The 24548-nt window shown below is 40.2% G+C and overlaps 2 protein-coding genes across 6 annotated transcripts in view; one reads left to right on the forward strand and one right to left on the reverse strand.

The window, feature by feature from the left end:
• The window catches only part of DNAJC1 (DnaJ heat shock protein family (Hsp40) member C1), a 108431-nt gene extending 93602 nt beyond the window's left edge, over positions 1-14829 (forward strand). For both annotated transcript variants that reach the window (XM_066561607.1, XM_066561527.1), the window contains exons 9-12: positions 1976-2095; positions 12461-12509; positions 12966-13441; positions 14613-14829. In XM_066561607.1, coding sequence (XP_066417704.1) covers positions 1976-2095; positions 12461-12509; positions 12966-13441; positions 14613-14681 — 714 coding nt within the window. In that variant the 3' untranslated portion in view covers positions 14682-14829. The remainder of the gene's footprint in view (positions 1-1975; positions 2096-12460; positions 12510-12965; positions 13442-14612) is intronic.
• A 5617-nt stretch (positions 14830-20446) lies between these two features.
• MLLT10 (MLLT10 histone lysine methyltransferase DOT1L cofactor) overlaps positions 20447-24548 on the reverse strand; it is a 123872-nt gene continuing 119770 nt past the window's right edge. For 3 of the 4 annotated variants that reach the window (XM_066552343.1, XM_066552335.1, XM_066552352.1), the window contains 2 exons: positions 24137-24349; positions 20447-22070 (listed from right to left, as the gene is read on the reverse strand). In XM_066552343.1, coding sequence (XP_066408440.1) covers positions 22026-22070; positions 24137-24349 — 258 coding nt within the window. In that variant the 3' untranslated portion in view covers positions 20447-22025. Of the gene's footprint in view, positions 22088-24136; positions 24350-24548 lie in introns of all 4 variants that reach the window. The other variant, XM_066552360.1, reaches the window with a different exon arrangement.

Here is a 24548-nt window from a genome sequence, read left to right on the forward strand (position 1 = left end):
GCTGAAGAAACTTTTCCTGATATGTAATCTAAAACTCCCCTGGCACTACTTGAGGCCATTTCCTCTTGTCCTAGATCTTATTAGCTGGGAAAGAGATCAGTCCCCCCCTCGCCACAGCTTCCTATCTCAGGGAGCTGTAGAGAGCAATAAGATCTCCTCTGAGCCTCCCTTTCTCCAGGCTAAACATCCCCAGCTCCCTCAACTGCTCCTCATCAGAGTTGTGCTGCAGACCCTTCCCCAGCTCCATTGCCCTTCCCTGGACTCTCTTCAGCACCTCAATGCCCTTCTTGTAGCGAGGGGCACAGAACTGAACCCAGAATTCAAGATGTGGCCTCACCAGTGCTGAGTGAGGATGATCAGGGGGATGATCTCTGCCCTGGTCCTGCTGACCACTCCATTGCTGAGCCAGGCCAGGATGCCATTGGCCTCTTGGCCACCTGGGCACTCTGTGGCTCATGTTCAGCTGCTGTTGAGCAGCACCCCCAGCACCTTTCCCTCCAGGCATCTTTGCAGCCACTCTGCCCCAGGCTGTAGCTGCAGGGGTTGTTGTGAGCAAGGGCAGGAGCAGGCCCAGGCACTCGGCCTTGTTGGACCTCAGAGCTCTGGGCTCTCCCCATCAGTGCAGTCTGTGCAGATGCCCCTGCAGAGCCTTCCTGCCCTCCAGCAGCTCAACACTGCCACCCAGCTCGCTGTGTCTGCAGGCTGCCTGAGGGTGCCCTGGATCCCCTGATGTGGGTCATTGATAAAGACATTGAACAGAGCTGTGCCAGCACTGAGCCCTGGGCAGCACTGCTGGCTGCAATTCCATTCACCAGCAGCCTCTGGGCCCGGCCGTGCCAACAGCTTCACACCCATCCCACGGAGCCCCAGCCAAGCCATGAGCAGCCAGTTCCTGCAGGAGATGCTGTGGGCAGTGGTGGCCAAGGCTTTCCTGAAGTCCAGGTAGGCACATCCACAGCCTTTCACCCATCCACTAAGTGGTCATCTTATCACAGAAAAGGAGATTAGGTCAGGCAAGCAGAACCTGCCTTTCACAAACCTGTGCTGCCTGGGCCTGATCCCCTGGTTGTCCTTCACGTATGATGGCACTCAAGAGGATCTGCTCCATGACCTTCCCTGGCACCAAGGTCAGACTGACAGACCTGTACTTCCCTGGATCTTCTTTCTAACTCCTCTTCTCAATGGGTATTGCATTTGGAAAGCTGTTGTGAACTGAGACCTCTCCAGTCAGCTGGGTTTGCTGGTAAATATTTGAAAGGGACTCAGTGAGCACTTTGTTCAGCTCCCTCAGTTCCTGTGGTTGAATCCCATCCAGCCCCATGGACTTGTGTGTGTCAGGTCACTGGCCATTTTTCCTTGGATTATGGGGGCTTCACTGTGCTCTGTCTTCCAGGGACTGGGTACATGGAGACCAGTGGATCTTTTCCTTAAAGGCTGAGGCAAAGGGGAAGTATCAAGTACCTCAACCTTTTCCTCATCCTGTGTCATTGTTTCTGCCTATGTCTAGTAAAAGATGGTGATTCTCCTTAGCTCTCCTTTTGTTGCTCATGGATTTGCAGAAACAGTTTTTTTCTTTTATGGCAGTAATGAGATTAAGTTCTTATTGGACTTGGGCTCATCTAATTTTTGCATAACCCCATAATCTAATAAAAGTATTGTTGAGTATTATCTTTACTACATTTTGTAGTGTTATGTTATGTATGTTGTATTAGATAATAGAAATTAAATGTGTTAGTCTACATAATAGACAAAGTGAAATTTTTGAGTGTTCAGAATTTTTAGTGTCTTACTGTTGATCAGTACTTACTTTTGTTTTTATCCATTTTCAGCAACAAGACACAGAGAAGATACCCAGATTTATTTTTTCTTTACCTTATTAGATTAATTTGTTTAAAGATTTTTTTTGTCCATATATTACCTTGCAAATAAATGTCCAATATTCCAGTGTAATGAATGTTTTACAAATGTTTTACAGGCACCTGAATGGACAGAGGAGGACCTGAGCCAGCTGACAAGAAGTATGGTTAAGTTCCCAGGGGGGACCCCCGGTCGATGGGAAAAGATTGCTCACGAATTGGGTCGATCAGTGGCAGATGTGAGTGCACTCCGATTTGCATTGTGTAGAGGATGACAAACCAGAACAAGACAGGCAGTGTAGAAGGCAGATATGGGGGCTGACATTGTCTTTTGAGAGAAGCTACAATCCTTTTAGGACCTGGAAGTGAACCATTAACTAACTATGCAAGAAGCAGATGTCAGCCAGTATCGCCCTCCACAATTAACAGCTGTAACTGATCAGCTGGATGGGGGATTCTGGTGCTTACAAACTTCAGCTACTGTAACCCAATAACAGAAAAACAATGAACTGCAGGTTTTGTAGTAACCTTCTTTCACTGCAAGTGAATGTTTGTGTGACTTGGTTAAAGATTACATCTCTGTTTCAAGCCAGTCCTTAAAAAATGCATATTAGCTAATGGTGTTTTGACAAGTGGTTTCCATTAATTAAGCAGAAATATCTTTACAAATTTTAAAACTATGTAATATGCCTGATACAATTTCAGTGCCTTTTTCAGTATTATAGCATGCTTTAAAATTATATTATGTAAAAGAATGTCTTTGTTAATCCATATTTTGTAGTATATACCAGATACCAAAGCTTGTACTTACGTTTTTTAAGCGTTATGATCTTAAAACCCTTAGGGGCTAGGCTGTAAAAGACTTTGCCTTTTCAAGCAATAGATCACTAGAACATGTTGTAGTGTCTACTTAGGACCATTTGAAAGCCCTTTCAGCTGACCCTGTTTTATAGATGAGAATAATATGTTCCTAAAATATTATCTACGAGGGAAGATTGTGAAGAAATTCATGTTGTTGAACTTAAAAAAAAAAAATTAACTGAGAATGTAAGTATTCAACTGCATAAAAAGAAAACCATAATGAGGAAGGGTCTTGTCCACTGTAGTAGTCTTACAGGGCAAGTTTTTGCCTCAAATTTAATCAGAGGCTGCAGTTAGACACTGAAGGACAAAGAATTACAATGGAGGTGATAAAACAGTGGAATAAGCTGCTCCATATTTGTAGAGTCTCCATATTTGTGCGCCTTTAAGAGCAGGTTACAGAAACCATCTGCAAGAAACAACATCAATGCAGTGGTTCTGCCTGAGGTTAGGTCCTTCTCTTCCTATGGTCTGTGATTACACTAGCAAGTGCAAGCTATCTGGGAGGAAAAGGGAGTAAAAAAAAAAACCTTCCCTACAATTGGAAGCATGTGTGAATTTGCTTTTAAAAATGTAGAATTAAAGCCAGATAGTCACCATAGTTGGCCAGTAATCACTGCATATACCTTAGCTTGACTTACTTAATTCAGTAATTCCTAATAGTGTTCCTTCAATGTTTTTCTTGTCTACTGCTATTCAGGTTAGTGTTTTGTAGACATTTAGTTTGTTAATTGTTATTTCCCAAAGCACAGCCCAAATAAGGATTACTGTAAGGCCCATTATAGGGCTATGTCTAACAGATTCCCTGTGCAAACAAGTACATCCACCCTACAAGTGATGCAGGCTGCTGGGAAAGTGCCAGCCAAACTCCAGCAATAAACAGCTACAGCCATGCTGTAGTGCCCCTGAGCTCATTCAGCTCTCCTGTTTCTGTTTATGCTGCCTCATGTGATACCAGAATAAATATCTTTGCAGCATATTCCTGTGCTTTTCACCTCAGAGCAAGGGCAGGCTTGAGGCTGTGGTACTGACATACTGGAGGAAGGGTTTCTACTTCACTTCTGGCATGGTAAATGTTTATCTTGTCTCTCTTTGGGAAGACATCTTTTAACAGCCAGTGAATGATCATCCCAAAATAGATGAGGTTAAGTTGTGCTCACTTTATCAGTATGTTTAATGATTTAAATTGCTAATTGTCACTTCAGTATGTGCATATAGGGAATTTAGCAATCTTTTCCTATAAAGATGGTTTTCAGCTGGCTTAGTATAATGAAATCTTATTGCTTTCACAACTGAAAGCTTCTGCAGCTTTTAAAGTCATTTTTATTGCAATTGACTGTTATTGTAAATTAGGTTTTCAAGTATTTTGATTATGAAAGGGAAATGGAGTTCAGTTAACTCTAATCAGGATTCCTGCCTGCTGACCTGGTTACCTGTACCACTGCTCTCTGTCATCCTCCAAACATCTGTTCTTTGACCCATTTTCCTTGCTGAATTTGTTGCCCCAGGGTTAGTTCTCATTCCTGTCTGCCAATACTTAAGGAAATAATTGACCTTTTAAAACAAAATAAAAAAGTTATGTTTGAATTTCCTAAGCACTGTGAACACTCTACAACATAGTATAAATAATGAATGGAGTGGAGTTGCAATACTATTATTTCTGCAAAAATGATATTGTTTAATTTGACAAATGCTAAGCCTTATGAAGATTTGTAGTAATGATTGTCAGCTTTTGCTGAATTTAAAAATTGAGGAAAAGCACTTAGATGTGAAATTATAGAAGTATATTGTACTTGACAATACCAACCTTTATAGATAAAAAGTTTAAAAAAAATATTTGCTGAAAGGCATAAATTAATTTCAGTAACTACAAAGGACGTTCAAATTGTAAAAATAATAGAGGAAGTAAAAGCTGTCTGGCATGCCAAACAGACTTTAATGTGATTATTAGGTACAGGTTTTTTGAATTAAAGGCAAAGAGATCTCAGATTTCATACTTGTGAAGTAATATCATTCAGTTGTCTTACAGGATTTAAACTGATTCTGTTTGCTCCTGCAGTCACTAATCTCATGCATTTGTGTTGCAAAAACAGACTGATTGGGATTTGCTGCTTGTATAGAAGAACACTGAGGTAGACAGCAAAACAATAGCCAGGTGGCAGACATTCTGAATTACCATGAAACCTGAAAGCATAAGATTTGGGGGGGTGGGTGCATATTTTGTGATATCTCTTGTATGCCCAAGCAACAGTTTCAGCCTGTAAGTCTGACTGTGTGAGTTCATACTCATTACACTTCATATGCCATTGTAAAGTAGATTTCTTATTTTTGACAAATGCAAGCTCATTACTTTGCTAACAAGAAAACATCTATATGAGAAGTGGTCCATATGTAAAAGCTCATGAATTTATTAGGTCTTTTGCTTCTGGAGATTAACTGTTTTCCTAAGACTGTTTTATATTTCATTTTGTGTACTGTGTCTGTGTTAACTCAGTTACAGTGCAATCCAGTTGTGGATATTTTGAAACACTCACCCTTAGCAGTTTGCATATATTTATGTAATCAGTAGTTCTCCCAGTTGCTTATTGAAGTATAAAGACCTAGATCGAGGTCCAAGAGAGGTTATGAATATCTGAGATGGGGTTTAGATAATACATAGGCCATGTAGACCCCTCAGTCTGAGAGTGAAGTCTTCAAACACCTGGCTAATCCCACAGACACACCAGAGTGATTCTCTTGATACTTGGAGGCAGGAAAAGGTGGTTGCTGTTCACAGAACTCTCACTGTACAGTTTTATTCTGTGCACGCCTACAGTTGTCCCTGCCATTTTTACAAGATTGGGCAGAGCAATGCCCCTTATAAACAAAATGGATTTTCATCTCATAAAACATGACCCGAGCATTCTTTCACTTAAAGGAAAAATTTTTTTTACAGAAGGCAGTGGGACAGCAATTTTGGTCCAAATAGATGGTTTGGGAAGGGGTTAAGCCAGTGATGCTGCAGGTTTTATAGAGTGGCGTAAATTAATGTAATGTCTCACAAAGCTCACAGCGAGCTGGGTTTGAATTTCTTTGCAGAATTCAAATTTCTGACAGTCAAGAAAGGTAATGCATTTTGCATCATCAGTAACAAAATAAGATGTCCAAGTACTTGTTGCAGTGGGAATTAGAGTCAAACTCCTCTCCTGCATGAGTGCCCATAGGGTTGAGCTAAAGACTCTCTCATGGATTTTAACTGACAAAAAACAAGCACAGTATAAAGTCTCCAGCATTATCACAAGTCTAATTGCAAAGTTCTTCCTCTTGTGTTCTGAAAAAAGGAACAATTCTTTTGCTGCTTTAAATTAACTGGGGACTTAAACTGGAGAAAGTTCTACATCTGCTGATTTAGATCAAATATGCCTTTTTCGCGGGCCACATTTTAAACTGCCTCATAATAAAACTTGTGGTTGTTTTGGGTATTTCTGTTGCTGTGGCAAAGTTCAGAATCACACATGGCTTCAAAGTCCATAAGCATAATAAAATTGCATTGTTGCTGGCAGCAACTCTTGGTTCTAAGCAAATTCATTTAAGTTCATAACATGTTTGTAGTTCTTTCAAGAATGTTATCCTTAAAATACTCATTTGCTGTGCTAGTATGAAATTTAACCTACACAGTGGCTAGAGATTAGTTGCATTACCAACTTTTGGGAAAGTTTGGAACACTCTACTAAGCTGTCTCAAGCGGTGCCAAAAAAAAAGGTACATCTGATTTGAAATACTTATTTCAAGTGGTCTTATAAGTAGCAAATGAGGATACTTGAAAAATAGAGAATGATTTGGCTCTATGTCTCAGGATTTGAAGTTTCCACAATCTGGTAAAACTGAAAGAGCATTTTAGAAGCTCTTTTAGTGTCTAAAAGGGAAGTCAGTGTATAAAGCAACAAATTTTGAGTCACATGGAAATAAAAGAATGAGTCATTATTGTTGTCTGACTTGTGTCAAACAGTACTTGATACAGTTGTGACTAATACGAGAAAAGCTGTTTAGATCTAGGCCGGAAGAAAATTCACACAGCAGGTAGTATTTTGATTTTAAGAGGAGAACTTTAAATTTGGCAAGTTACTCTGTGTGGTTCTGGAAGAACTGTAAAAACCTACTACTTTGACAAAGCCACAAAGGCATTAAAACCCTTCTGTATCTGGCTTTCCTTTGTTAAGAAAAAATGTGATTACAACTCAAATTAGCCTTAAAGATTCAAGAAATTTCTTATTGCTTTATAGTAACCTCAAGTACTCACAGGCTGTCTCCACAATAATTTTTTCCATAATTACACAGATCTTGGCATTTTTTTCATGACATAACTAGATGGGGAGCATGCAGGAAGATAACTGGGTGCAGAAGACTGCTACTGGGAGTGCAAATTTGTTAGTTAATGCTAAGAAACCATTGCATCTTTAGTAAATACTTAGAGAACTTCTGCTCAGGAAGATGCTGGGAGTAACAAAAAATGTTACCAGCCTCTCTGGTGTTCAGTAGCACCATAACACCATCCTTCTTTGCAAGAAGTTTATATACATTTGGAAAGCCAAGAGATGTAGATTTTCTTCCTCTACAAATCCCACATTACTTTCTTAAAATCTCATTAGAACACAAGAGGTTTGTACTTCTGTGAGTCTCTGCTGCAATCCTAATCAAAATACTCTCCTAGAGGACGATAGAAGGTGGGTTGTTGCCCAGGAGATTCCCAGGAGACAGAGAATGGTGAAGGTTCGGTGGCACATTGGTGTGTGCCCTGCAGAGCCGGGCTGGGGGCGGTGCTGGAGGGCTCAGCTGAGCTGGTGGGCCAGTGGCTGCTGCTGTGGGAATGGGGAATTGCTCTTCATCTTCTGCCAAAGGGTTCTGTGTGTCTGTTTAGCACCAGTAGGATCACTGTACCTGACTTTACATGGTTTTCCCTCTAAGTGTGTCATAGTTCTGTGCTTTTTTTATGTCTGCCTTCCCTGCAGGGCGAAAAGTACCCTCTCATTCATGTGATAGCAAAATTTGATTTTGCCTATGCATCTGAGAGTTTTTTAAGCTGATTCTGATTTTTTTCCCTATATATCTCTGAAGTATCAATTGTCCCATCTGAAAGAGGTGGCAGGTGTCCAGGGTAATAAGAGAGTTAACATCTGGATGGTCATGATGAGGAATGCTTTTACTGCTAGGTGTCTTGTTAAGTAGCAACTAGTCTTTGTGATCTGGACTAATTGTTAGCAGTACAGGAGGAAACCAGCTCTGTCTGGCTTTCATCACGTAAAATCATCCCACTAATCCCACTTGCTTTTGATAGAATCTTTTTATAGCTGAAGAGCTATTGAAACTGAGTTCAGAAGGGAGTTCTCAGAAGCAAATTGTTCCTGTGGTTTCTTTCTGTACATCCCATAGTAAGATAGTTTGATTTCTACTCCAGCAATTTGATTGCTTGCATCCAGTTTTTTTTTGTCATCTTTATCTGTCTAAGGAAATCTGTTTCACTGTGCATGATATTACCTGACTTTATTTGTGACTTCTGTTATCCCTGGTGGACTACAACATTTAAAGTTGATTCCTATAAAATAATGCAGTGTGTCTGTTCAGCAGTACAAATACTTACAGGAATATGAGATCTTCTGTCTTCTGTTTTAAATCAATTTCACAGTCTTGATCCTTATTATTTAAGGTGTCCCCAGATCCAGGATTTCTTAAGGGGGTTGGCTAATACTCTGGTGAAAGCTGTTGTCAGTAACAGCAGGCTAAAAGCACACCTTCTCACAGTCAGGATAAAACTCATAATTTATTATACACGAAAACTGTAATTTTAAAGCATTATGCAGGAACAAATAGCAGTAATAACTACAAGAGTATTCTGTAACTGCTTCATACTTTGAATAAGTTTTTCCAAGTGTGTTATCTGTTAACTAATGAAAGAGCAATAATATCATATAAGCAAGCTATGATAAGTAATTAAACAGAGAAAGAATGGAGCAACTTATGTTGCATAACTTAGTGAGTTTTTATGAATCAGCTAGGAACTAGCTAGTAAATAACACTAAATTCATCCCTGGAGAGGAAATTTAAATTGATATTAAGGATGTCAAAAAGCATGGAGGAATGAGCAACAGAAGAGTCTGCAGGTTTGAGTGGCAAGAACAATGATTAAACTCCAACAGATCAAATTGCAATACAATTTCAGATGTTCCATAGGCTGGATTCCTAATAATCCTCAGCAGTTTAATACTGACATGTTAACGATTCTTGCCCTGTGTCAGCATCTGGAATGCCAATGACAGCTTTGGCTGATGGACACAAATCTGAAGGCTAAATAAGTGATACCTGAACTCTCAGTGAAAAGAGATGGAGTAAACCTGAACTGTACATAGCACCTGGAAAAGGACTGCTGTGTGAAGAAGAAAGCTGACAAAAATAATAATAGACAAATAATCTTCCCCTGTAACCTGTAAATGATGATAGTAAAGCTGTGGGAAGCTTGATGAGTTGTCAAACTTACATCAACTCAAAGTGCTTGTTCAATGTTTGAAATGGTAGATTTTCAGTATCTAAAGCATGCACACAGTTGTTATTTCCAGCTTACCTGGTGAATGTTCAAATTGAAAGTCCATCAAAACATGAACAAATATTCTAAAGCCTTCAAAAGATAAAGTCTTGGAAATATTAGATGTGATGAATGGAGTAACTTAATGCTTGGTTGCACCAAGCTGTAATGAGTGAAGTTGGCCAACATAAGATAACCTGTGGGAAGACTCTTACTCCAGAATTTTCTGCATGTAAGGGGAAATATTAAATGCAATTGGGATCTGGGAATAAGCCAAAATCCTTCACTGGTCAAATGGAGAGGTATGGTTTAGATTTCAGTCCAAATAGATGTAATATGCAGCAAAATTTATATCTGTGATGGGATACATATACTAACTGAATCTGGGGACATCTGTCTTGTAAAGGAAACTGAAATTCAGTTGATTTGCACCTCTTCCAAAGCAAAGTTTGTGTTGCTTGTGTAGTCTCAGCTTGAAAGATAAAATGATAATTGCTGACCTCTGAAAACATCAGAGGTTCAGCAGAGAGAAAACTGAGCTCAGTTGGCACTGAGGCAGCAGCTCATGGTACTTGTCTTTGCTGGCAATTCATTCTGCTCTGTTTTATTCAGGGAATCTTTTCTGCTCTCTTTTCCCTGCTTTAAAGATAGCAAAATGGTTTAGAGACAGTTTTCTGCAATCCACAGAGATAGATAGGGCCTTGTCATATTTACAATGAATCTACTGCATCATTGCAGGAAGCTCTAAAAGCTACTTGTTTGCATGGCAAATTCTTCTCCCTCTTTTGAAAATAATCTGTTATAATCCAGTTTATATAACATGGTTTCTATTTAAGAGATGCATAGCAGGACACCACTAGGGATCCATTCTGTTCAGCAGTCAAGAATGGTTTCTGCTCCTCTCAGCCTTTTAAATTATTAGTACTGTAGAGACACTGCTAAAGATGGAACACAAACATTTTAATTTTATTATTTTAGATATTTTTTAGAATACAAATTTTTTTAAGGAAGGCAATTTCTGTTAATGGATCATATTTTTCAAGCAAGATCCCTTCTATTCTTTCAAAATTGGGATCACAGAGGTCCCAGAACTGTTAGTGCCACTTAAAATTATCTGTTCATATTACAGTATTCTGACATTTTTCTTTGAACAATTAAAACTTTATCGTACTGCAAGAGTAGAAACTGGAGTTTTCTGTGCCAGATGTCTGCCTCTGGATAAAGGTTTTGGTTAATTAGAGTTGGGATTTCATTGTTCAGAGTTTTCATTTGAACTTAATCATCCCAGAAAATGAGGCTTAATTTGTAGGGAAAATAGACCACTTTGCCTTGTTAAGTCTTGCTGTCATTTCCTTAAGGAGATCCAGCACCAGCCTATTTTTACAGCAAACTGCTGCAATTTCGTGGGCAGAAAGATGGGTGGGAGGAACCAAACAGACCAGACTAGAAGCAGATGGTACCAAGGTATTTTAACTATTGGGGTGCTCACTTATAAATCTTGTCATAGAACAAAAATCCTGAATCTTAATGTTTAATTCTTCTCACAGGAAATGGCTTTACAACCCTCTGGCAGGTTTGCTCTCTAGTGCTGCTCTGAGTAGGGAATAATTGTTATTGTTAACATTAGGTAGCTAAAACAGCAGAAGTCTGTGCTGTGGCTAAATGATTCCTATTGTGGCCAAATCCCACACAGAGGAATTCCTGACTTTGTAAGTTATGTATTTTTTATTTTTGGTCTGAGAAGCACACTGCCACACACCTTATACTAAAGGGATGTTAACATCTGAGGTCCCAGGTTCAGAGAGCAGGGAGCACAGGGAACCCATCCCATGTAGTAGCAAGTTTGATTCACTGCCTTGCCTGTTCTCATTTTAAGTTTCATTTGAGTGGCTCAGACTACTGGATTTCAATTTCTGGCTTTTTAATAAAGTCCTCACGATGAAAAAGAAAAATAAGGAATTTATATATAGTATTTATAAATCATTTTCAGCAATTGAAAAGATTGTATAATTCTTTGAGTACTACATTTTAAGATTTTTTTTTGTGATACCTGAATTTGAGGCTGTAGGTGCTACCTAAGAGGAGCTACAAGAGGGCTGGAGAGGGACTTTTTGCAAGTGCCTGTAGTGATAGGACAAGGGGCAATGGCTTTAAACTGACAGGAAGTAAGTTTAGATGAGATATTAGGAAGAGATTTTTTTCTGTGAGGGTGGTGGGGCACTGGAAAAGGTTCCCCAGAGAAAGTCATGGATGCCTGGAAGCTTTCAAGGTTTGGTTGGTCCAGTGGAAGGTGTCTTCATTGCAGGAGAGTTGGAACCACATGATCCTTAAGGTCCCTTTCAACCCAAGCCATTCTATAATTCTGTGGTCATTTTATAACAAAGATAATAATTAAAGAATCTTTCTTAATCTTAAGTGAAGCCTGGCTTGTTACCTGAAGTCTAGAAATTTGGGATGAGGAAGCTCCTTGTTCTGGATTGGGAGAAAGGCTGTTTGTTTGCTTACAAACAGAACAGAATTTGAAACAATCACTTTTTTACTCTAAAAAATCCAAAAATGCTAAAATGAGTGTTATTTTTCTCCCAGGACAGAGATTTCATTATACACGGAGAAGTTGAATCAAGCAGCTCTCTATCCTCTGGACTATCAGTAATAACTTTTGCTGCAGTACCAGGACTTAGGAGGTGTCTTTGCTGATCTTTGGCAGTCAAACTGTTTCCTTTCATTTGGGGACTGAATGCCTGTCCACTTGTGTGCTCCACCGTCTGGACCTGTGTGGGTCATTCTGTTCTTTTGTTGAGTATTGCAAAACTAACGTATAGAAGATAACTCATTTGGTTCTTTTCCTCCTATCCTTGTGGTATTTTTAGGCCAGAAAATTAGGGTTTAACAAGGAAAGAAAATAAAATTTAAGTATCAACTGTGGTGTTTTATGGTGATAGTAATAGAAATGTATAGCATTATTTATTTTATTTTAATGAGCCAGGAATGATTTAGAACAAAATCTGGAAGGTTACTTTAAGCCAGTTTGAACTCCACATATGAGCAAAGGCAGCTAAAGAGCAACAGCTTCACCATATTTATTGTGTCTTCAATGTAGGTGTTTTGTGGTAAGCTAAAAATGAATTCTTCAATAGCCCAAATATTAAATTTTTAATAGTCTTTCATTTTTGTTGTTTTCATGCAGGTTACCCTGAAAGCCAAACAGGTGAAGGATTCTGTTACATATACACCAGGTGTGTGCTTCTGAAAATGGCTGGGTTTGGGTGATAGCTGTGCCTTTCAGAGTCTGCTCTGCAGAGAGATTTTTGCAACCTTGCCTTGCTTTGAGAAAAATGAACTGCTGGGATTCTGAGGGAACATTTCCCTTTAGCTGCATCCTCCTGGATGTATTCCTTTCTTACTCCATTTATTGTGGGGTTTGGTCATTTGTTCAGCTTGCTCTCTTTGTTTCTATCAGTGTGGGAATTTAGTAGCACTTCCTGTAGATCAGATAAGCCCTAATTGGCAAAGTTCATCACCTTGATGATCAAGTGAATGCCTTGATTTCTCAGTTTTTCCTTAAGCTGTCAGTCCAGAAGAGCTTTTTGTCCATTCTGCACTATTCTGAGAACCTTTAATTTGTGGGCAGCTCCTTCTGGTTTGTGGGTTGTTTTGCTTTTTCAGAGTTGTAACAGCAGTGCTTCTAACAGGTATCATTCGGCTCTCGGAGCTTAAAACGCTGGCACACAATTCCAAAAATTACAAAGTCAACATGAATCTGCCAGATCACATAATCACCCAGAGAGAGAGGGAGGAGGAGGTGGAGGAGGGGAACTACAATCTTACATCAGAGCAAATGGATACCCAGGCAGATCCAAAGGAGACCCTAGCAAGTGAAACTAGACACCGAAGACGGAAAATTGTCAAAGCACCTGAAACGGCTCTGCTGGCAACAAAAGAGGTACAGGAAGAGAAGGGCAGAGGGAGACGCCAGAAAGATTTTGATAACACTGAGCAAGAGGGAGAGAGTGATGATGAAAGCAGAAGAAGGGAGAAAAGCCGTGCACCAGAAGAACCGTGGACTCAAAATCAACAGAAACTTCTTGAAATGGCCTTGCAGCAGTATTCAAAGGGAACATCAGATCGCTGGGATAAAATAGCAAAATGCGTTCCTGGAAAAAGCAAGGTATGACTTGTTTTGACAGAACTATAGTATAAACTAAGGGGAAGCACATTTGCTACCAATTTATAATTATCTTAAGAATGAGGGTCCATATAGAAAGGTGAGGCCTTTACGTGGTCTCAGTCCAGACTCAGGTGACCTAAAGAGTGTCACTGTCATGTTTGTTGCTTTATTTAAAATGTTTTTTTCATTTATGTCAGCTTGTTTGGTCTAACACAGAAAATGTTGAAATAACTCCTGTTTCATTTAAAATACCTACCTCTCCTCTGCCTTTCAGATCTTGAATTGCAGGACAAAATTAGATTTTAAAACTAATTTTGATTCAAAGTTAGTAACCAAACATTGATAAGCTGCTTTGCTTACATGTTCACAATGCCTTTCTCAACCCATCTTAATGAACAAACAAAATAAGTAATCCATCTGCAAGTGTTAAATGCTCAATAATCTATCTAATATTCTTTTTTTAAGTATAATTTTTAAAAATAGCATTAATTGTCATTGATATAGGTGGTGTGTACTAGATTTCCTAATAGTTGTGATAGCTTAGTTTGCTTGCTTCAGCCATTGTAGCTGCAGAAAAGCCCTGTAATATTTGTGGCAAGCACAGTGAGGGAGCTTCCCCAGTGCCTGGGGAAGGATTTGGGTGTCTCTGGCTTGGGAGCTGTTCTGCAGTTTCTGCTGTCAGCAGGTGCTGAGTTAGTGACCTTGGAGGCTCAGCTTAACCTGCCTGCAGTGTGGCTCACACCAGAGTAACTGTTCAAAGCAGACACTGCAGTACGGCTGATCCATAACTGCTCTTGCAGTCACTGTCAAGAAGTACTGGTAACTGTTTCTTGGGTTTGTGTGCTCTTCAAACAGATAAATGAGCCACTAAGAAATGTAAATTGCAAGTTCATTTTTCTAATCCCCACTTCGCTAGATGTTGAATCTCCTTCTCAAATTCAGTATGCAACTTTAAAACAACAAGAAAACAACCAACCAACCAAGAAAAAACCCAACAAAAACCCCACAACAAAAAAAAAAAAAAAACCACAAACAAAACCAGACCCAAACAAAAAAAACCTCTAGCCAACCCCCAGAACACAGCTCTTCTTCTAGAATGAAGTAGCATGTATAGAGTTAAAAGAGTACTAAAATACCAACCTTTGAATAACACTTTTGTGTTTCCTTTCAGGAGGAGTGTATAGCAAGATACAAGTTGCTTGTTGAACTGGTTCAAAAGAAAAAAATGGCTAAAAGCTGAATGTTGAGAGCAAGAAGAGATGTAGTTCATCTTTGTCAAAATGGGGTTTTAAATCTCATATGCAGGAAACCGCATTTTTGTACCTCAGTATTTCTATATGTCATGTGCCTTAGTAAAAGAAAATATTAATAAATCTTATACCATCTTACCTGGTTTGTGTGTTGAAGAATGAAGGTGCATTTGTATTGAAGAGCTGCTTATGCAGATGTGTGATCACAGTGTCTAAAAGTGAGCAGAGCTGCAGGAAAACCCCCTCTGATAATCACATACTGAATCTGGTAGGTTTGCATCCAGTGGATGTACAAATAACTTGCATTTGTTTTGAAAGATAGAATTGACCTGAAACTGTTAAGCAAGCACAAGAGTAATGAAACACTGTACTCAAAATATATATCTTTCTTTTCTTTCTTGCACCTCTAAATCCAAGACCATATGCTTATAAATACCTTATTCTTAGAAATATCTAGTAATATTTTGAAATAAGTAGTCTTTCTAATATTAACTTCCATATATATTTATATGTGTCTGCAATATAATACCTTATTTTGCCAACCCTGCAGTGGTATTTGATAGCATGGTTGATTCAGTAAAGTTGAAATGGGTGAAAACGCTAAAGGCCTTCAGTTTTAATTAGAAATTAAGAGATAAGGTACTTCAGGACTGCTTTTTAAGTACAGAATGGCTAACAGTCTTGGGCTAAGAGTTCTCATTTTGGGGTTGGCTGGTATACCCCGGATTCAATTTGAAGAATAGGTAATAAGGGTTATATTATTCCATACTTGTAATTTTGTTTTGTATAACTTTTCCAAAATTGTGAAAAGCCTAAAATGCTGGAACAAAGGGTACTTAATGGGCTGTAAATGACAGCAATAAATCAAAGCAGTGATCAGAGTCTGGTGCAAGAAACATTAAAGACTTGCATTTTTTAAAGCACAATTTACGATTCAAATTGTGATTTAATACCAGGATTCTAAAAATTGTTTTAGCTTTAATACAAAATCAAAATGAAAACTCAGAAAATCACGTATCTGAACTCAGAATTGAAACTTGGTAGCTGAAAGTCTCTGTTAAGTTCCTGCTATTCCCACTGCTGATTTCCCCAGAAACTGGCAATTGTGCTCCTTCTGTCAGATCAGCACTTCACAACATTTCATCCCATTCCCATAAAGCTTTAAAGGCTAAGTATTTAAGGAATATAACAGTGTTCCATATATGTTCCCCTTCCAGTTGAAGCTTTTTTTTTTTTTTTTGTCTCATATTAAAAAATCTTAGTTGGTAGAAATAATGATATTATGGAAACATAGCCAGATACAAAATAATGCATTGAATTATTATTTTTTTTCACAGAGAACTTCACAGCTTAACTGTACCGGAAGTTAAAGATACTCACAAGCTGTGATCTGGGTGCTAATCAGTGGAACAGGAATTCTGTGCTACTTTGAAGGAAGAATCTTAGTGAGATCAAGTGAGGTATTTTCAAGAGGTATCAGGAAAACTAAACTTTTAAAAGCTTTTAGTCATCCAGAACACTCAATGAGAGATGACTAGATGTGTAAAGCAAGGTAGTTGAAATGGCTGCAAAGAAAAGCTCCTAAAATGGTGAAATGAATTGGTGAAAATTAATGGGTGGAGCTGGGATAGAATAAGAGCAAATGGAGATGTACTGTTCATGAAAAAAATAGACTGGTAATGGGAATATTTCTGCAGTTTCTAAAAGAGAAAGCAAGTAATGGAAGAGTTTAGCCTGTGAGGAGGAGAGAATCGTCTTTTCTTTTCCACTCTGGATTTACAGGACTTTACCTGGGATGGTATGCCTGGTTCAGTGTGTCACACTTTTGAGATGCAGAGCATCCAGAAGAGAGCAGAGAGGATGATCCAGTGTTTGCACTGCCTGATTTTCTAGGAAGGTATTGTTGGTATTTGCTCTAGACTAGAGGGAAAGAAAAATCTTCCAGGTATGTAAAAGAGAGCTTTGCAGTTATGTGATCTGCTTCCCTGATGTGATCCATATGGAACTGTTACAAATCTGCTGTGGCTGTGAAGAATAACAATGGGCTCAGTTTGGAGTGAGAAATAGCTTAGGTGTCAGGGCAAAAAAATCCAGTAGCAAGTGTAACAAGGACTTAGGAGGACTCTTGACACCTTTATTGCTGGGGGTGAGCTCCGCTGGAGCCTGCCCACATCCCCAGAGGGTGAGGGGCAATAGTCACACCTCCCAACCCCTTCTGCTTCCCTCCACACAGCCTTTCTGCACAGGGTCAAAGGAAGAAGGACAAGCACTGCTCACTGGTAAGATTGTCTGTTTGTTTGTTTGTAAGACCATTCCCAGCCAGAAACATAAAACAATGCTCTTACAAATCCAGTTTACCTGAAGGAAGATGTTTAAGGATGAGCAAAGGTTGAACATGCCACACTGTCAGGTTGAGTACCTGAAGTGGTGCATGTCTGTCTAATCACAGGTGCTGCTTGTGCCTGGATGGAAGGGAATTGATGGGTTGCATCCTTACTGCTTGAAGGCTGAACCTTCCTGAAAGCAGGGGCAGGCTGGCTGTGTAGGAGAAATGCATTGGCCTCTTGCACAGGGGCACTGCACCAGGGATTGGTGACAGGGCCAGCTGTCTCAGTAGGAAGAACTGGAAGAACAGTGTAGCACTGGTGGGTCCTTTGGAACTGAAGGTCTGGGATGGGGAATGTGATTCAGTGCCCTACACCAGTGGATCCCATCCCAGATCCCAGCTGGGAGCCATTCCTCACAGAGCAGGGTAGTGAAGGCTTTGTCCAGGCTGCATCCAGTGAATGTTCATATTCAATTCAAGGGCCAGGGGAGCTGCCCACCCTTAGCTTTAGCTCTAGTGTTTGGCCATAGGGAGGAAGGAGGCCTCGGTAAGAGTCCAACACCTTCAGAGCCTCTCAGGGTCCTCTCTGGGTTGCCAAGTGTTTTGTGGATGATGACACAGCCCGTTTATCAGTTTATCAGTGCCTTTAGTCTGTGGTGACTGAGGTCAGACATGATGCTCATCAGAGAAGTGGAAGACTGTAGCCAGGCTTTGTTTTCTCATGGGTCTGTTACCCCCCACCAGAGCTTGTTTTTCTAAAACTTTGTCCATGAAACCCAAGGTCACCCAAGACTTGGGATTTAACCAACTTCTTCCAACTTTTGTTCTAGCACAGAATCTAGCAGATTTAAGTAAACATTTGCCTGCTAGCAAATTACATTTTCTTTCCTGGGCAGTTTTGAGCTGTAGCTCAGCAGTGCTTTTGCACTGTGTTCAGTCCTAGAAACAGTCTGTGCTGTACGTTCTACATCCTGACTTGCACCTAAATTTGCCCAATGTGAGCCCACTTTTAAGGTCTTTGCTCATCTCTGCTGATGGCATGGGCAGAACACTATGGAAAGGAGTTGTTTGGTGCAGATGAGACAAGAAGGGCAATATTCTCTTACCATGCTGAGGATAAAGTCCAATGCCAAGCTAGAGGATCCTGACATCCATACACAAGTAGAATATGCCTGAGTTGGTGGGAAGTGCTCTCATTTAGGCTGTTTAGTTCTAGAGGAAAGACCAGCAGATGCTCTTCTGCAGTGTCCTTTTGTAAATGTACATGTTTGGACTATATTACTCTCAACTTTATAGTTCTCAGTGTTTGAACTAATTAAAAAAAAGTTTCAGGAAAGATTTTGCAATGTGACTTTTTTGTGAGATGATGGGGCCTGAAAACAACAGGAATGGTGAAGAGTTCTCCTTTAGGCAGAGCCAACAGTAAGATTTCAGTGCAGCTTATGAAAAACAGGCATCAGAAAACTGATCAGTTTAAATGTCACAACAGTGCTACTGCTGAAGGAGTTGCTCCTGCTAACACAGCTTGAATGGATAAAATTGATAAAAGCAAGATTTCAGATGTAGGCTGTCCAGAATTTTAGCTGCCTTCTGTAAGCCATAAGGTTTGTTGTCATTGTTGTGAGTAAAGTGGGGTTTTGGTAAAAAATCATCTGAATACAGCAGGTTTAGTCTGTGCTTGCTTTCATACCACTGAGCCCAGGACAGTTCCCAACACTTGGAGAGCTCAGCAGCTTGGCTCCAGGGACCTGTGCAGGGGCCTGGGCTGCTTTGTCATCCAAGGCATTCCACAGGGACAGCACTGTGGGCTTTACTGAACTGGTGCCAAATCAGCCACAGACCATCATCTTTCATGTCAGGTCCTGAAAAGTCATTGAAACAAGGTTGGTTTTGACTGCATCTGGCCCTCATGTGAACTTGGCTTTGATGTGGTCTCGTTCTTTGAAGGGCTGGTGAATTCAATTTTTTGTTTGGATGTCAGAACTGTCCTTTTCATTATTTCCTTGCTGTTGCTGTTGGCACACCAAGACTGTGGTACTGTAAACCACCCACTGCTATTCTGGGTTTCTGGCACCAATCTCTTTTGAAAATTTTAAAAGTATTTCACACTTCTCTTAGCAGGAGATGGGTACCAGAGTTTATGCCATCTCTCCAATAGGAGAAATACACAAGGAAAGGCAGGACTTAGCAATTTTACTGATTCCTATGGTATGCTCCAATTGGAACAAGGTGACTTATATTGCCTAAGGGTTTTTGGCTTTGGTTTAGGTCCATGAATAAATCAGCAGGCCATGGCTCCAGGAGAGGTGGCACTCAGGATTCCCTGGAGCCTTTGTGCTGGAGCAGGGGCAGATTGGGCTTTTCTTCCCCCTCCTCTCCAGGTCTGGCAGTACCAAGTGTAACTTTGGGGCCCGGCCTTCCATGCTCTATAATCTCCTTCTCAGCACTGACCAACAGCCAGAGCTCAACAGGGCCAGAACACTGCCAGCTCCTGGCCCTTGTACAGGTTTCAGCAGTGAAAGTCTCCTGAACCTCTTCACTTTAAAGCATAAAACCCCCAAAATGTCAGGAGGTTTTTCTAGTTCTGGGGAGGGTGGGAGCAAGTGCTGCCCCTTTGCTGTGCCAGGTGATGTTTCACATTTCCCTACTGTAAGTTCTGAGCTTCTTCATTTACCAGTCTTCTTTCAGGACTTCAGTTGTCCCCATTGGAAAATAAAACAAATCTATTCAATACAGGAGGTTTGAGCAGATGGAACATTCAAATGGCACAGGCAATAGCAACCCCATCTTACTGCTGCTTTGTCCCAGAAGCTGCCCTGAGCCTCAGGCTGCCTCTGACTAGAGAGGGGCTAAAAACTGAGGAAGCCACAATGCAGCTCTTGTCTGTCACCCCCTGATGAGCACAACCCCTCACATTTTATCTTCAAGTGACTGTGCAGGAGGGGTCACGGTCTCTGCTTCCTGGGAAATAAAAACCAGGAGTTCAGCTCAGCTATTTACCAGCCTTCCTATGGACAGTGAACTAAATTCATGGAAAAAAGCACTGAGCTGGTTTTACAGAAAGTGCAGTTCAAAGTTTACAGCAACAACCTCAGGCTCCTCCCCTCACCCCAGGCACAGGGCAGGGAAGGAACCGTCCCCTCCCCACTGAGGGACAACAGCCGCTGCTCCTGTGGGGCCAGTCATTGCTCTTGGAGGGGTGAAAGCAAAATCTGACATCAGTCCCAGGGCTGCAACAGGCAGAAATACCCCTCAACAGTTTTTCAGCTATGTCACTGTCACTTGAAAGCAAAAACGTACATGAAAAATACTTTTTGAACCTTTATGTAATTAAATTTAGTAGCCATGTGCAAATCAAACCCTTCCTGTCATATGATGTTAACAGAAATATTCCTTTCTTCTACAAGATTCACATTCACACAAGTCATATACAATGATAAACATTATTAAAGTTTATTAACAAAAGCTTTGTACATATCTTTTCATACACTTGGAATTTTACATCTAGTCAAAATAACAGCACATTTCCATCTTACCTTTTGTACAAATTGTTACAGAATATCCACCAGTGGGGCGAGTAAGTAAAATAAACCACTGGTTTACTTTTGTAAAGTATCTACAAAAGTGATTTGTGACATTTTTAAAAATTCCCCAGAACATATAAAAATAAATTATTTTTTACTTTTTCAATTAAATCTACTAATTAGAAATATTACAAATCAAAATATCAATGTTTTCTTATGAATTCTTCACAATACAAAACAGATTCACAAAACTTTATTTACAGAAATGAGGTAAGAACTGTGCAATGTTTAACTAAGAAACATATTGCAGAATTAACATGTTCTTCCAAATAAGTACACAGTGGAGGTCTAATTACAGCTGGGTCTTTTCTGCTAATAATTCCCACCTCACTCTTGATTAGTGGTCATTACCCCCATTTAAACTGTCCTTCACCACCCTGCATAGACTCACCACGAGATCAGCAACTGCCCAAAGTGTTGGAACACAAGTTCACCCGTTTCACCCACTGGGAAATTTTAGTGGGAAATGGTAATTCACTTTTTTGGTAATTTATTAGTGAAAAGTGACCCAGGTAACAATCTGCCTGAGCTCTCTACAGTGGTATAAACACCTCTAGGAAAGGCAGAACAAGGCTGCTGGTGCAAGACAGAGAATTCCCGCTGCTAACAAGGACACGTCTAGTGCATGATCAGCTGTTTGCAGCCATTTCAACAAAATGGAGGTAGCAACAGGCACTTGGTTTAGGCCAAACACTACACAAACTTCTACCAGTGTGGCCTTCTCATCTGGTAAGAAAACTTTGTCACTAGAACCAATCTGGTTCCTTTAAAAACCTCAAAACTCTAAAACCTACACCAAAATTAATAAACTTTGGATTCCATATCATAATTCTTATTCAAGAAAAACTCCGACTGTACAACAATAGGAATTTAAAGGAATAAAAAGTTCAGAAGTCAATTCCCTTATGAGTCAGGTTCCAAAACAGGTGTGTAAAAAAAGAAACTACAAACAGCAAGTCCCAGCTGCCATTACAAGCTCAGTCTAAAAGGATCTATTCCAACTGCAGCAGCAGTTCAGATGGGCTGGGGTTGGACTGTTAAAACTACTGCTCTGAAACCAAAGCAATGCATCACTGCAAACAGTTTATAGCCTTTAAATCTGTGAGATCAGGACTGAAGAGTAAAGTCTATGTTCTTCCATTGTTGAATCTGTACTTAGTACCATCATATTGACAAAATAATTATGATTTGCAGAGTTTTATCTACGTCACAGTCTGAGACATTAAAAAGTATATCCATTTTAGTGCAACAAGAAAGCAAATGAAAGCCTACCAAAAATATCCTTATGAAAATTATTAACCTCTTGCTGTGCAGTAAGAGTTCCTTGTTGCTCTTTTTCAATCTGCAGAAAGGGAACCCAGGGTTTGCAGCCACATGAAGTGCTAGAACAGCAGGATGTGCAGGGCTCAAGTGTCATTCAAATGTCAACTCTTCTCTGACGCAACTGGTCCAGTTTTATCATTGAGCCTCTGTGTAAGAGAAAATACTTCTAAAAATCAGATTATAACATACAAAGCTAAGTAAAATTCAATTCATAAAGATGACAAAGTACATCTAAATAGTAACTAGCAGTTACATCTAAATAGTAACTGCTGCATTGTAAAAAATAACCATGTACTGCAGAATGGGAAGTGGGAAAGGAAAAAATAATTAAAGGAGCAGTCCTGTACTCAAGCAACTAATGCTAAGGTCATGAGAGGCAGCATTAGAAAACACCGACTCTCCTTCTACTTTCCTTCCAACAAGAGTGGCTGTTCCTGGCTGTGGGTCTCTCTGAAACTGCAAGATGGCCAAGAGAAACACCGGGTGACCTCTGGTACATGTGCCCACTGGAGAGGGCTGAAATCTACACTTCTCCATCAGAAGAAATACAATTTCCAATTTGCCCCATCACAATTCTTTCTTTCATATATATTGCTACAAAGACATTTCCTGCAAGTATTGAACAGGACTGAGCAAAAATCTCATCTCATTCACTGAGCATTCAGAAATTTCTGAAAACCTGTTTCAACTGCAAATGAGATTAAAACAGTTGAACTCTGGCAAATAGAGAAATTGTTAAGAACAGTTCAGCAATCTATGCAACTTGTCTCATTTCCAGCCTTAAAAAATACAAAATCAATTTCAAGAGAAGTTTTTGGTAAGGGCTTTTGTTCAAAAGATGTTCTGAGATTTCTTGGATTTATTTACATCTGTTAACATAAAAACTGTAATGGCATGTTTGTAAAAATACACCGCACTGTACAGACCTAGTAATGGCCATTTTAAAAAATCTAAGTAAGATCACACAGAATATTTTGCTTGGATGTACACCAAATATAGGGTCTCAATTCCATTCACTACTAATTTTTGGAAAATGAGGGGAGATCAGTTTTAAACATGAGAACAAACTGTGAACATTTCTGAATGGAGGCAAGGCCTGGAGGCAAGCCCTGTGTGACCATTCACAGCTCTGATGTCACAACTGCCCAAACCCCAAAGGACAAAGCTGAACAAAAGGAAGTGCTCACAATTTTGAATGGAAGGGAGCTGTTTCAGGAAAAATCATCTTGAAAACTCATCATTTATGTGGTTTGTGTCTGGAAGTGAGTACTGCCTGGAAGTAGCCCAAGCTACGCAGAAGCCCAGCCCGAGTCCTCCACCACAGTGCTCCTAAAGTAGCCAGAGGATTTGGGAGTGGGGACTCTTATTTAGCCCAAACTCTCCCTACCTGCTCTTGCAGACAAGCTGCTCTTTCTTCTCTACCACTATCACTTGCTGTCGTCTCCAAGGAATGCTGAAACTTTGTCTTCCTGCTCTATTCATCCTTTGTTTTTCCAAGTTTCATATGCTCCTTCCTTTATCCTTTTATCTTAATTGTAGGACCCTTAAAGAATGAAGCCTGTTCTCTGAATTCTTGAAATAAAGAATTCTTGTCTTGGGGATGGAGATTATGGGCAACTACTGAAGATAATGGAACATCTTTGCCAGAAAAATGTGTCTTGTTTCTTTATCTGTCCAGGAAAGGTTTTATTACTCGATAAAGCAGAAGAGCCTCTCAGCCCCCCAATGCACAGCCTCATTCTCCCAGGCCAGCAGCAGGATGTACAGAGCACATTCTCCTAGCACAGGATCCACCTTCCCAGCAATGGGCTCCTCAACGAATCCCCACAGCTCCACAGGGCCTGAGGCCTGGCCAAGGCAGTAAGGTGGTAAAAGGAATGATCCACAAACCAGTGGGCACAATACTGGGGAAGAAGTAGGGTGAGGAGGACTAGGGCTGCAGTTGTAATTACAAGAGGAAAGCAAGGGTCACTGGATTGGTGTTCTGATCCAGAGAAGCAACAATGTGCTGCAGACATGTTTGGTGTGACTACAAGTTCACACATTTCTGAGCCTCATTTAAGTGCAGTCCAAGGCTCAAGAAGAATAAAATAAAGAAAGACAAAAAAATCCACCACCTTTGATTTGTGAATACAGGCACAGAACCTATTTCTTATCTTTTAGTTACCTCCTGGAGGTACTGCATGGAAAGTGAGGTGAGAAGGATACTTACTGTCACCTTCTGAGCTGCATTATCTCCATGAATTGAAAGGAATGGGTTGGTACCAGCTGCATTCAGTGGTGAAGCCTGTGTGCCTGAAAGTAAGTTGTTTATGGGTATCTGTGCTCCTCCAGTAATCTGCAATTGCTGTACTTCAGACTGATGGTGTTGGTGATGGTGATGTTGTTGCTGTACTAATTGATACAAAAGGGCCTGATGCTGTTCCTTGAGTAATATGGGGAGAGGGAGGAGGAAGAAAAAAAAATCAGTAATTAGTTGCTGAAAAATAGCTCCTCCCTGGGTTCCTGCTTATCCAGATCTTCAGTTAGAGCAACCCTTAAACTAATCCCAGCTAATTTAGGTTACACTAATGAAGTTCCATGAGACTGTGGGAAAGAAAGTTCCTGTCAGACTTCCTGAAACC

The sequence above is a fragment of the Molothrus aeneus genome, chromosome 1 (genome assembly GCF_037042795.1).
Source record: "Molothrus aeneus isolate 106 chromosome 1, BPBGC_Maene_1.0, whole genome shotgun sequence".
NCBI lineage: Eukaryota > Metazoa > Chordata > Aves > Passeriformes > Icteridae > Molothrus > Molothrus aeneus.